The sequence below is a fragment of the Oncorhynchus tshawytscha genome, linkage group LG18 (genome assembly GCF_018296145.1).
Source record: "Oncorhynchus tshawytscha isolate Ot180627B linkage group LG18, Otsh_v2.0, whole genome shotgun sequence".
NCBI lineage: Eukaryota > Metazoa > Chordata > Actinopteri > Salmoniformes > Salmonidae > Oncorhynchus > Oncorhynchus tshawytscha.
In genome coordinates this window covers 30967185-30980267 of record NC_056446.1, presented here as the reverse complement: position 1 = coordinate 30980267, position 13083 = coordinate 30967185, and the positions used below count along the sequence as shown (strand labels likewise).

Genomic DNA, 13083 nt, shown 5'->3' with positions numbered 1-13083 from the left:
TTGGATTCTCATTAGATAAGAATCTATTTTAACACTTTTATTCTGCGTTGTTGGGAAAGAGCTTGCAAGTAAGCATTTCACTGTACTGTTTTCCACCTGCTGTATCCGGTTCACCTGACAAACGTTGAAACGTGAAACTAGGCACCCTAAAGGTGATTAATAGTACACTAATAATACAGCTCGTCAGCACATTGTTGTTACTATGGTGATACCCACTACCCCCTCTCCTTCTCTGAATTATTAGCTTGTGCTTGTTTAGACTGGCCCTGAGCCTGGACTTGTTGACTCTTCATTTGAGACTGAGACAGGAAACGCTAGTGAATATCCACCATCTAACTGATAACCGGCCAGCCAAGCAAGGCAGAAACCCCATTGTGTTCCACGTCCTCCTCTGCCTCTTTACCAGGCCTCGCTGGGATGACTGCAGGGCTCTCCAACTCTCGTCCCAGAGAGGAAACCGAGGGTACAGGCTTTTGTTCCAGCCTGGCACTAACACGACTGATTCGTCTAATCATGTTCTCAGGAATCTTTACAATTGAGACCATGATTGGATGAATTAAGGTATGGATGGTGGAGAGAAGCAAACCTAGTGGTATACTCTAGTATAGCCTGCCCTATTCACGGAAGGACTGGATTGTACTGGGAATAAGCACCATGATGCAACACCACCCCCTAGCAGCAAAAGTGGTGCTCTGTTTTTGAATTGTAGTATGATGGCTCTCGTGCAGATAGGTGCATTTAGTTTTTTATTTCCATATTTTCTGTGGATTACATTCCCAGGAATATGTGAGGGACTAAAGATGGCAAATGGAGTATTGACCGGTGGACTTACACTGCCTTCAGAAAGTATCCAGACCCCTTGACTTATTCCACATTTTTGTTGTTACAGCCTGAATGCATCCATCTACACACACTACCCCGTAATGACAAAGAGAAAACATGTTTTTAGAAATGTTTGCAAATATATTGAAAAAAATAAATACAGAAAACCCTTTATATAAGTACTCAAACTGCTTTGCTATGACTCCAAATTGAGCTCAGGTGCATCCAATATCCTTTGATCATCCTTTTTTCTTCAATTGTTTGGACATGATTTCGAGAGAAACACTCCTGTCTATATAAGGTCCCACAAATGAGTGTATGTCATAGCAGAAACTATAGTCCATAGATCTCCTAGATAGAATTGTGACTAGGGATATATCTGGGGAAGGGGAGGAATCCATTTCCAAAGTGATGAAAGTTTCCAAGAGCACAGTGGGAAATTGAAAAAATATGGAATGACCCAGACTCTGGGCGCCCGACCAAACTGAGCAACCAGGCAAGAAGGACCTTAGTCAGGGAGTTGACCAACAACCCAATTACCACTCTGACAGAAATACAGAGTTCCTTGGCTGAGATGGGAGAACCTGCCAGAAGGACAAGGTTTTATACAGCACTTCACCAATCTGGGCTTAATGGGCGCGTTGCCAGACGGAAGCCACTCCTGAGAAAAAGTCACACGACAGCACACCCAAGTTTGAAAAAAAGTATGTGAAAGATTCTGTGGTCTGATGAGACAAACTTTGGCCTGAATGCGAAGCACTATTCTGGAGAAAACCAGGCACAGCTCATCATCCATTTAATTCCATCCCTACCATGAAGCATGGCGTTGGCAGCATCATGGTATGGGGATGCTTTTCGGAGGTAGAGGCTGGTAAGGATAGAGGGAACAATGAATGGAGCCAAATCCTTGATGAGAACCTGCTTCAGAGTGCAAACAAAGATTTCCGTTCCAACAGGGCAATGACCCCAAGCAGACAGCCAAATCACCACTGGAATGGCTTCAAAACAAGAATGTGTAAGTCTTGAGTGGCCAAGCCGAAACCCAGATTTGAATCCCATTGAAAAATCCCCAAATGCAGATGTTCATTAACTGATCCAGTCATACCCAAGACGACTCAAATCTTTAAGGTGCTTCTACGAAGTGTTGACCCTCGAGGGTGTGAATACTTATGTAAACAACATCTTTCTGTATTTCATTTTCCATACTGTGACGTAGAAGTCCGTCACTGGCCGCGGGCAGCATTTGGTTCTTTAACGCACACACATATTCATCACTCCTCCCTGCGCCATTATACCATAAGTTAACAATGTGGGTCGACACACAATTTAACTTCTGTCTTGGTGCATGCATTTCACACTTGTCAATGTTCATATTTGAGAGATACAATAATTATTATACTTATCAATGTTGTGGATGAGCGCATTGTTTGTTTGTTCTGTTCCTCTCTCTCCATCTCTGTAGCTTCTGGGTATGCTGGAAAAGGACCCGAGCTAAGGGAATTGGGTTGGCTTTATAGTGCCTGTCCCAAATGGCTCATTAATGCATATGGGCATATTGAAAGATATTGTCAGTAATGATGTAATGTTGTAAATGTTATGTTGTGATATTGTTTAAAACCGTGTTGCAATGTATATCCTTTAGTATGTTTAGTTCATGGAAAATGTAGGTTTGTATTGTTAATTGATTAATTAATTAGGGTTAATTGTTCTGAGGGGAGGGGCTAGCCCTACAAAAGGAGCCTCTCTCCAGTCTCTAAGGGGGATTTTTTGGATTGAGCTGTGGATGGGGCAGCATTGTTGTTAAGCTGTCCCATAAGGTAGACGTTGATGGCAGTACTGTTATTTTCTGTTCCGGAATCACTTGTAAATAAACACCTTTGCACAGAAGAACTTTTGCGGTTCTGCCATCTTTTTATTTTTATAGAGGTTAGGTTATCCAGTTTAGCCATCTGGCCTACTCTACGTGACACATACATTTGAAAAAAATTAAGAAACGTGTTTTCAGTTTGTTAATATCCAATATTGTATTTGGATGTGTGAGTATTTTTTTAAAATCCAATTTTGAATTTGGGCTGTAACACAACCAAATGTAAAATATGTCAAGGGGGGGGAGTGAGTACATTCAGAAGGCAGTGTAGGGGTGCATTCTGTGTAAGTTTTAGCCTATCACTGTAAAGATCTAACCGTAAGAGATGAGGGAGACGTGTGCTGTGATGATCATATATATATATATATATATATATATATATATATATATATATATATATATATATAGAAAATTATATGTTTTACTGACACCCTTAGCTTATGGACCAATCAAAACACCGGCATAAGTAGACACACAGCCAATAGGCCAATTGTGATCATCTCCCTAAATCTGGCACTCATTTACTCTCCCCGTTCTGTTTGGTCCAGCAGGGACTGCATCAGATCACCCGCTCTTAAGGCAGTAATCATGTTCACTAGTCTCTGATGTAGCTAGGCCGCTGTGTAATTATGTGTTATAGTGACCACCCGCTAAGCATTGCTTAAGGTAGCCAATCCTCTGGAAATTACTACCGTCTTGTTGCCTCCAATGAAACGGTTTAAAGAGTAGTTCAACCGGCGTTTAAGACTTAACTAGCCCTTTCTGGGATCTTAAAGGACTTTATCTTCTAAAGACTTGATCAGAATGTTATTCTACCCTCTGTTTCATTTCCTTAGGCCTTTAAATACACATGCACAGCCACACACACACTGTGAGACATGGAGGAGCCACTGTTGTTCCATTACACAGGCCTTGTACATGCATTCCATGAACACCTAACCACACAATTTAAACTAGCTAAATCACATCACTAGGCCTATATCTTGATGTTGTGTAGAGGACACCCTCGGTTAATAGTGGAATGTTGCCACGCGCACTGAGAGAACCTAATAGTGGAATGTTGCCACGCGCACTGAGAGAACCTAATACTGGAACGTTGCCACCCGCACTGAGAGAACCTAATGGTGGGATGTAGCCATGCGCACTGAGAGAACCTAATGGTGGGACGTTGCCACGCTCACTGAGAGAACCTCATGGTGGGACGTTGCCACGCGCACTGAGAGAACCTCATGGTGGGACGTTGCCACGCGCACTGAGAGAACCTCATGGTGGGACGTTACCACGCGCACTGAGAGAACCTCATGGTGAGACGTTGCCACACACTGGTGAGAGCAGGGGTTCCCAAACTCTGTCCTTTGGACCCCAGGGCCCTTCACAGCTCATGCAAACTATCAAAGCTTGATGATTAGTTGATTTATTTGAATCAGCTGTGTAGTGCTAGGGCAAAAACCAAAACGTGTCCCAAGGACAAAGTTTGGGCAACCCTGGGTTGGAGAGTGCTAGTGGACTGAATGTTTGACAGCGGTCTTTAGACGAGTGTCTCTGTGAGGGAACCAATATTACCAGTCCTGCCTCTGAGATGTAGTCACTTTACACAATTATTGTCACTGTGGTTATCCAAGTCCCTATAAAAGGGAGAAACAAGTTGAAATAACCTTTTTGTTGGTGTGCTATGTACTGTGAAATGTATTCAAAGGGGATTACAAATGAATGCATTCTCTTTTTAATCCTTGAATGTTATTTCTACTCTTGAATCATTTGACACATTGCATTTGTAAATATATTTAAATGTGTCTAAAAGTATTTATTTTTGTTTTTATCATTTTTGATCAGGTTTGCTGGAATGGGTAATCTTCTAAAAGTCCTTACAAGGGAAATAGAGAACTATCCACATTTTTTCCTGGACTTTGAAAGTAAGTCTGAAGGAGGAGTGTGCAGGAGTTTGACGGGAGGTGTAAGCATGAAACGCTTCCCCCAGTCAGTCAGCAAGTGGTTTATATCTATGGGTCCCCTCTGGACATAAAGCTGTGTCTGCCTCTGCCTGTACCTGTACCTATCTCTAACACAACACACCTCTTTCTCTCTCTTTCTTCTCTGGCTTTCCTCTCTTTCAGAAACCAAATGGGGAATCTGTTAAAAGTGCTCACTTGCACTGAACTTGAGCAAGGACCAAACTTTTTCCTTGACTTTGAAAGTGAGCACAGCTATTGCCTGGCCTGTGTTCTTCCTTCTCTAGAGCTTTACTTCTGTAGAGCTCCTTTACTAACCAGGGTTTTGGGACAGTTCCATTTCAATACGCTTCCAATTGCACAACTGAGAAGTAACAGTTATTTTCAATTCGGATCATTTTTTAATTGGCCGAATTGAACTGGAATGAATTCTGACCCTGTTACTAAGCTACCTGCATGTTTCGTAGTCTATGCTCCTAGAACAGCCCCTTGCTTGCCTATTGTCTCTCGTCTAATCAAGAGATCTGTTTTCAAGCGGTTTGTTTTTGTTGTTGCATGCACCTCATTTCCTCATGTCTAATGGCAGTAAATTATTCATTATCAACAAACAAAACTCAAACTGATGTTATCCTATTCGACGTTTAATATGTCCTGATGATGTCCTGACCTTTTCAGTGCTCTGCTTTTCCTGATTTAGTTGTCCTGGAGTAGAAAGCAGAACTAGGCCCAGATGTAGTTAGAGCTGACATAGTCATCGTAAACCATAGCCTCATGTTATTGTAAATCGTGTAACATCTGGGTGTGGCTCGGCTGGATGTCCATTGCTTCATTGCCTTGCAACTCTTCCTACATATGATATAGGCTAGAGACAGCAGCTGAACTGTTAACATAATCAAATATACTCTTGGCTTAAAAAATGACACGGAGACATGGGGGAAGCACTCACGCCAAGCATATTCCTTAGCAGTAGCCTATTCCACTCGCACCAAGCATATTCCTTAGCGGTAGCCTATTCCACTCACGCCAAGCATATTCCTTAGCAGTAGCCTATTCCACTCGCACCAAGCATATTCCTTAGCGGTAGCCTATTCCACTCGCGCCAAGCATATTCCTTAGCGGTAGCCTATTCCACTCGCGCCAAGCATATTCCTTAGCAGTAGCCGATTCCACTCGCGCCAAGCATATTCCTTAGCGGTAGCCGATTCCACTCGCGCCAAGCATATTCCTTAGCGGTAGCCGATTCCACTCGCGCCAAGCATATTCATTAGCAGTAGCCTAATTCCTTCTCTTGTTTATCTACCATAGAGAAAGAGAATGTTTTACAATGCATACTCTCCACAGTCATAGTATTTTGACATCAACTGATGTTCTATGTTTAGTCTGTTGGGAAATAATGTAGGTTACTGACTGACTGTATGTGTGTTAGCTGCAGCTTCTAATATGAAAATGCCTTGAGTATGATTAAGAGCTTGCCATCTAAAGGGCAGAGCTATAAGCCGCTGCCTTCTGTAGCCTTGTAGGGAGCAGCAGGTCGTGCTGTTATTATACTGGCAGATCCCATGCTGCTCTTCTGTTTACCACAGAGTAGCCTTTCCCTGTCTCCTCGTGCTTAGATTATCTTTGAACCAGAGATATTCATGTTTGTCATGCTTGCTGAATGTTTTACAATTCCCTCACTAAAGTATATTGTATCATGCTATTAGTTGCAGAGATTCTATTCTAAGCATTATAAATGGTATTACTGTGTTAGAAAACGCCCTATGCATACATGCATGATTGGTTTTTGACAATCAAATAAAGGCATACACATAGTTCCCAATTCCTGTTAAAGGACAGTTTGTATCACATAATCATTGAAAACCAAATTGTCAGAATGTGTATGAGTTCAATGTCCACTCCAGTACAGTGTTGTTGTGTTGTCTATATGCTGCCTGCTAGCTAGCCAGGCTAACTGTTGTGTTGTCTATATGCTGCCTGCTAGCTAGCCAGGCTAACTGTTGTGTTGTCTATATGCTGCCTGCTAGCTAGCCAGGCTAACTGTTGTTGTGGTGTGTGTCAGATGCACAGCCCACAGACTGTGAGAGAGATGTATGGAACCAGGTGAACGCGGTGCTCCAGGACTCTGAGAGCATTCTCTCTGGCCTACAGGCCTACAAGGGAGCCGGACAGGAGATACGAGAGGTATGTATATCTACTGGATATGCTTACACACACACACACAGTCGTAGGCACAGGCTATGCATATTCACACTCACTCAAACAAACTTATAAATGTAAAGCTCAATTGATGATTTCATACCAGACATCTCAGGATGGTTTTCATTACTCATTTTTTTTAAATTCCATATAGATGATGTACATTTAACCATAGCGTCTGTCATTGTTTCCGCCCAGGCCATTCAGAACCCCAATGACATGATCCTACAGGAGAGAGCCTGGAACTCAGTCTGTCCCTTAGTCATACGACTCAAAAAGTTGTACGGCTTCTCGCTGAGACTAGGTAAGTCCAACCTTTATCCTTCCACGAAGAAGCACTTAGCGTGGTGGGGGATGACATTTTGAATTACTATCAAAAGCCAATCAATTAAATGTTGGTATACTATTAATAGTATATTATATTTTTTTAATGTAATCTTTCTCACATTGGAGACATGAAACATGTTTTTATTTTTTTTACAACCTTACCATTTTCCTTCTTCAGGTGTTTGAAGAGGGCCCTCCATAGCCTGCTGGAGAGCATGGGTGTTTAAAACTTACCTCATGTTTGTAATGTATTAACTGTGTTTCTTCTCCTGTAGAGAGGGCCCTTCAGAGCCTGCTGGAGTCCCTGACATGCCCCCCGTACACCCCCACCCAGCACCTAGAGAAGGAGCAGGCTCTGGCCAAACAGTTTGCTGAGATCCTTCACTTTACCCTGCGCTTCGACGAACTCAAGGTCAGTCACACACACACACACACACACGTAATTTCAAACGGTTAATTTCTGTACACAAGTGCAAAGTTAGCACCTATTTTATTCCCTCTTGACAAATAACACTTCCCATGTTGTCTGTTGGAACTAAATGAATGTCCTCTTAACTTTCAGATGAGAATTCCTGCCATCCAGAATGACTTCAGTTATTACAGGAGGACCATCAGCCGAAACAGGATAAACAACATGAATGTGAGTCTGAGAGAACTGTTATGTCGGTCTAGGGTTGCAAAAAATCATGTAACTTTACCAATCTTCCAACAGGGATTTCTGAAAAACCTGGTCATTTTTGGAAAGTTACCAGAATTTTGTGACCGTAGTCATGTCTGTTTTTAGTCTGAATGTGACAGAATAGCTTGTCTAAGGCCTGGTTAGCAGTCCTCTGTTGACATCCACTCTCCTCTGCCTTGAAGCTAAAGATGGATCAGATGTTGACCCTCTTCCTGTTTTGTCTTTAGTTGGATATAGAGAGAGAGGTCAACAATGAGATGGCCAACAGAATGTCACTGTTCTACGCCGAGGCAACGCCCATGCTGAAAACCTTAAGCACAGCTACGACAAACTTCGTAACAGAGGTAAGAGACTTCCTTCTTATTGTTAGCTGCTCTGTGAAAAGAGTTGATGGTTAGATTTGTGTTAAGTTAATAGCAACAGTGTCTATTAGAGTTCAGTTGTGTTACTCCCTGTTTAGTCAGATTTTGAAGCAGGTGGGTGTTGTAAGTTAAGTCTGGTTCCCTTATTTCTTCAGTCTGATGATGGTTTGTGTTGTTACCTTGTTATATCTCCAGAACAAGACATTACCCCTGGAGAACACCACTGACGTTCTCAGTACAATGGCCAGTGTCTGTAAAGTCATGCTGGAGACACCGTGAGTTGACTTGATGTACTTTACCTGTAGACATTTAGCAGAGTGACTATATCCAGAGTGAGTCTGTTTATCAATGCCACGCTATAAACAACTGTTCAACGTGTACTGTGAATTGGCGTGTGTGTGTATCCCTCTCTCCCTCCAGAGACTACACGTGCCGGTTCAACAGTGAGGACACGCTGCTGTTCTGTATGAGAGTGATGGTTGGAGTCATCATCCTGTACGACCACGTCCATCCCAACGGAGCCTTCAACAAGTCCTCCAAGATAGACGTGAGAACCTCCTCTCTCACCTATACTGATACTACCGGGCTGTTTACAGGGGAAGGTGACCTGGAGGTTACAGAAGGCTCCCAGTGCGGAGGAGTTGGTTAAAGCAGGAAACAAATTCCCATCCCGTATGGAATAATAAATCTTCTATAATACATCTTCTATACATACAGTGGCTACTGAAAGCCTGACGTTAGCATCATGTGTATCTCGCTGTTTTGTCTAAGTCATGCCAATGGAAAATGTGTGTGAATTTCTGTTTGAATGTTTTACATGTGTATCCAGAGTAATAGTGCATTTTTTGTTGTTTTTCACCAGATGAAGGGATGCATAAAGGTCCTGAAAGAACAGCCAGCAGATAATGTTGAAGGTCTCCTGAACGCCCTCAAGTAAGTCTCTATCCTCGCTTTAGTTTAGTACTTCTCTGATGTCTCACCTTATTCAGTTGAAATGCCAGATGATTTATAAATGGTATTGTGGTAGGAGTGCTCCTTAGCTTCCAATATTACTGAATGGTAGAGGGTGCTCTCTGGATTGCTCCCACGGCAATACAGCAAACAATCCCAAGGCACTTCTGTATATCTGTTAAAAACCTCCATTAAATTGGCTTATTTTGGTAAAGGTTAAAAACAAGCTAGGTGTTTCAGCCCTATGCCTTCATCCTGCTTTGTCTTTCAGGTTCACCACCAAACACCTGCACGACGAGTCCACTCCAAAAAACATCCGCTCCATGCTTCAGTAACGTTTTTATATGAAGAGGATCAATGTACTGACCTCAACGAAAGATGTATATGTTTACATAATTTAAAAGACTGAATGTTAATACTTGTGTATTTACATAGTCATTCCCTGCAAGTTGCTGAAACGTATAGAACGTATACCCTTTTCTTCGAAAAATGAATTGCCTTTTACTGTTATTATGTTAACATACCTTTCAGCCTTACAAACTGAGCTTGGCAAGTAGCATTTGGAGAAACAAGCACTCTGGTTGGTTCCTGTGACTGAGCCAAGCACTCTGGTTGGTTCCTGTGAGCGGGCGAATGAAAGGTGCTTCATCTGTGGTTTGTGTCAACAAAAGATGAATTCCAAATCAACTCCTAGCCTGGGGTGTATTAATTAGTCGGATTCCGTTTACAAAGGAAACCGTTTAAACGGAAACAAACCGAGCAGACGGAACCAAACTTGGAGGGACCTACCTGCATGCGTCCAATAGAAACTCTTGTTTCTGTTGCAAAACGGTTTCCAATTGAAATAAACGTTTTCCGTTGCAAAACTTTTGCAAAGGAATCCGACATAATGAATACACCCTATGTTCCAGATCTGTTTGTCCTGTCTCCTGTGGATGGCAAGGTGAAGATTGTTCAACCCTACTCAATCCTCTCCTATCTACAAGAGTGCCTAGGAAGTAGAGGCTAGCTAGGGGCTGGTTTGGAATTAAGCAGGGGATGCGTTGAGGGGAAAAAGTGATGGCTTTCATATAACGTGTTCTCAGTAAGTTGGTGGACTTTGTGCCTTGTTGGCAAGAAAATGACAAAGGCAATTACGTGCCATAAGAAATAAACAGATCAACCAAATGTTTATTTTTTACCTGTATGACAGGAGGATTGGGACACAGTGTGATTTTAGGGGTTTTTCTTGTGTGTATCTGGGACTCTATCTAACAGAAATCTATTGTTCAAAAAAGCAGCTTTAAATCAAAACTGTCAGGTTATATTTAAGTGACACGGAGCGGCAAAAACAATTCCTTCCACTGCTTTTGTGATCTCTACTCCGGTAGTAGGATGGCGGTGATGATGATGAACCTTCTAGTCATTCTCCTTTATACTGTAAGACCAGTCAGACTGTTGTCCCATTCTCTACCCCTATAGGCCACCACAGTATGAGTCATAATACCCATAAAACCTAGCGGTCAAATAAGGAAATGGTTCCAATTGTTTTTCTACCATTCGTTTTTCCTATAGGGGATTTTAGAAACACTTAAAATAAGGGCTGTCTTTCATGTAGGCTAACCCTGGTGTGAGGTTTAGATAAATGTTACATTTCTCTAGGACAAAGTGACTTTTATCAATATATTCGCCTCTATTTAATCCCCCCAAATGAAATGCTAATTAGTTGCTATCATAAAGAACTACAAATGCCATGATGAGCTGGACTAGACTGCCAAATTTAGGCAAAGGTAGTTAATCCAGAGATTCTTATCTGTTAGCTAAATGTATTTAATAAATCAATTGGCTACATTTCTTTAAATTGACAATTCTGTGAACTGTCTTTTGAACGTTTTAAATTGACCGGTGGTGTACAAATACTTTAAAGTACTACTTAAGTAGTTTTTGGGGTATCTGTACTTTGCTGTTTATATTTTTGACAACTTTTAATTTGACTTCACTGAATTGCTAAAGAAAATAATGTACTTTTTACTCCATACATTTTCCCTGACACCCAAAAGTACTCATTACATTTTGAATGCTTAGCGGGATAGGAAATTTGTCCAATTCACACACTTATCAAGAAAACATCCCTGGTCATCCCTGCTGCCTCTGATCTGGCGAACTCACTAAACACGAATAGTTTGTTTGGAAATTATGTCTAAGTTTGGAGAGTGCCCCTGGCTGTCCGTTAAAAAAAAATATATAGAATTGTGCCGTCTGGTTTACTTAATATAAGGAATTTGAAATGATTTGTACTTTTACTTTGATACTTAAGTATATTTAAAACCAAATACTTTTAGACTTTTCCTTAAGTATTTTACTGGGTGACTCACCTTTTAATTTTCCATTAAGGTTTCTTTACTTTTACTCAAGTATGACTATTGGGTACTTTTTCCACCACTGAAATTGACACAATACCTCTTAGCAAAGGTGTCAGCTAGAGATGACGTGCAGTAGTTTGTAGGGATTTGTAGTCTTGTATGATGTCTATTTTGATGCTAATTAGCATTTTATAATCTGAGAGTAAATAGAGCTGAATATATTGATAAAAGTCACCTTGTCCAAGAATGATTTTCACGGTTATCAAAATGCCACACCAGAGTAAGCCTAGACGAAAGACAGCTCTTATTTTAACTGTTTCTAATATCCCCTATCGGAAAAATGAATGGTGGGAAAACGATTGGAACGATTTCCTTGTTTGGCCTCTAGGTTCTATGCTGTTCTTTGTGTAGACCATTGTTTCATGCTAATGAACGTTGACCAAAGGGGCATTATAGGAGTATTCTCTCAACTCATTCAGCTTGTATACAATGGCGTATGTATGTATATTTGACATGGTTCAGTGGTCAATTGAATTAATATAATTATTAACTGGAGAACAATATTGGAAAGTTGTGTACAAAACGGCAGGATTGTGAGTTGCGTCTCTAATGAAAATACATGGTGTTCTATGAATTGGAGAAACCGTTGTTTGGTGATCTGACTTAACATATAGGTCAGACAATCGCATGTTAGGATTAATGACTTGTAGAAATCCTGTGGTGTGCTGCGGTCTCGCTCCTGTCTGTCCAGACTAACGTGGAATTTAAGATGGACTAGCTTTTTGGGTTACCGTACCACCGACTGCTCTGTCCGGACGAACGTGGAATTTAAGCTGTTTTAAGATGGACTAGCTTTTTGGGTTACCGTACCACCGACTGCTCTGTCCGGATGACCACTAAAGTACCCCCTCGTGCATTTAGCAGTAAGCCTATGGTGTAATGGGTCTTCTCAAGTACCCCCATGGGTCCTAGTACCCCTGGTTGGGAACCACTAGACCAATAGGCCATTGTCATGTTGAGCAGCATCCAAACAATTATTCTGCTCCTACCAATTCCATTTCTGCGTTTACATAAGGAGCCCAATTCTGATCTTTTGCCCAAGTATTGTCAAAGGATCTGATCTGATTGATCAAAGATTCAATTAGTGAAAAAAAGATCAGAATAAGTCTGCCTGTCTGAACGCAGCCAATGAGTGACGGAGTTGGCATGATGTGACAAACAGACTGGCACTAAAGACTGACTACTAAATACTAGCTAAGCTTCTGCAAATGTATCCTGTTCACATTTTTCCTTATCAGAGAAAGACAAACCTAGGACCATTTTTAAAATGGGCTTTTCACTAGACTAAAGTAGCTTGTGCCTTTAGTTGTCGCTAAGTCAGCAATATAGACACCAACCTCAGATAATTATGAATTAAATATATTTAATTAGACAGTAAATAGGATTTACAGTGCTAATGTGAAATGAGACAAATGGCTATAGATTTTGAAATCCATGCCAAATCAAAATACATACCTATATATTACCGTATCTATTTTGATACTTCATACACACTCTCCATCTGTGTACTCATCGTAATATAAAATAC

At 41.2% G+C, this 13083-nt stretch overlaps 1 protein-coding gene across 7 annotated transcripts in view; it reads left to right on the top strand.

The window, feature by feature from the left end:
- Positions 1–10295, top strand: part of LOC112217863 (CYFIP-related Rac1 interactor A) — a 40176-nt gene extending 29881 nt beyond the window's left edge. For 3 of the 7 annotated variants that reach the window (XM_042300939.1, XM_042300940.1, XM_042300941.1), the window contains exons 3-13: positions 4523–4602; positions 4804–4883; positions 6698–6819; positions 7033–7138; positions 7437–7573; positions 7724–7801; positions 8068–8184; positions 8398–8477; positions 8623–8749; positions 9065–9135; positions 9425–10295. In XM_042300939.1, the coding sequence (XP_042156873.1) occupies positions 4811–4883; positions 6698–6819; positions 7033–7138; positions 7437–7573; positions 7724–7801; positions 8068–8184; positions 8398–8477; positions 8623–8749; positions 9065–9135; positions 9425–9488 (975 nt within the window). In that variant the 5' untranslated portion in view covers positions 4523–4602; positions 4804–4810 and the 3' untranslated portion in view covers positions 9489–10295. The remainder of the gene's footprint in view (positions 1–4522; positions 4603–4803; positions 4884–6697; positions 6820–7032; positions 7139–7436; positions 7574–7723; positions 7802–8067; positions 8185–8397; positions 8478–8622; positions 8750–9064; positions 9136–9424) is intronic. The other 4 variants (XM_024378457.2, XM_024378458.2, XM_024378460.2 and 1 more) reach the window with 2 other exon arrangements.
- The last annotated feature ends 2788 nt before the right edge of the window (positions 10296–13083 follow it).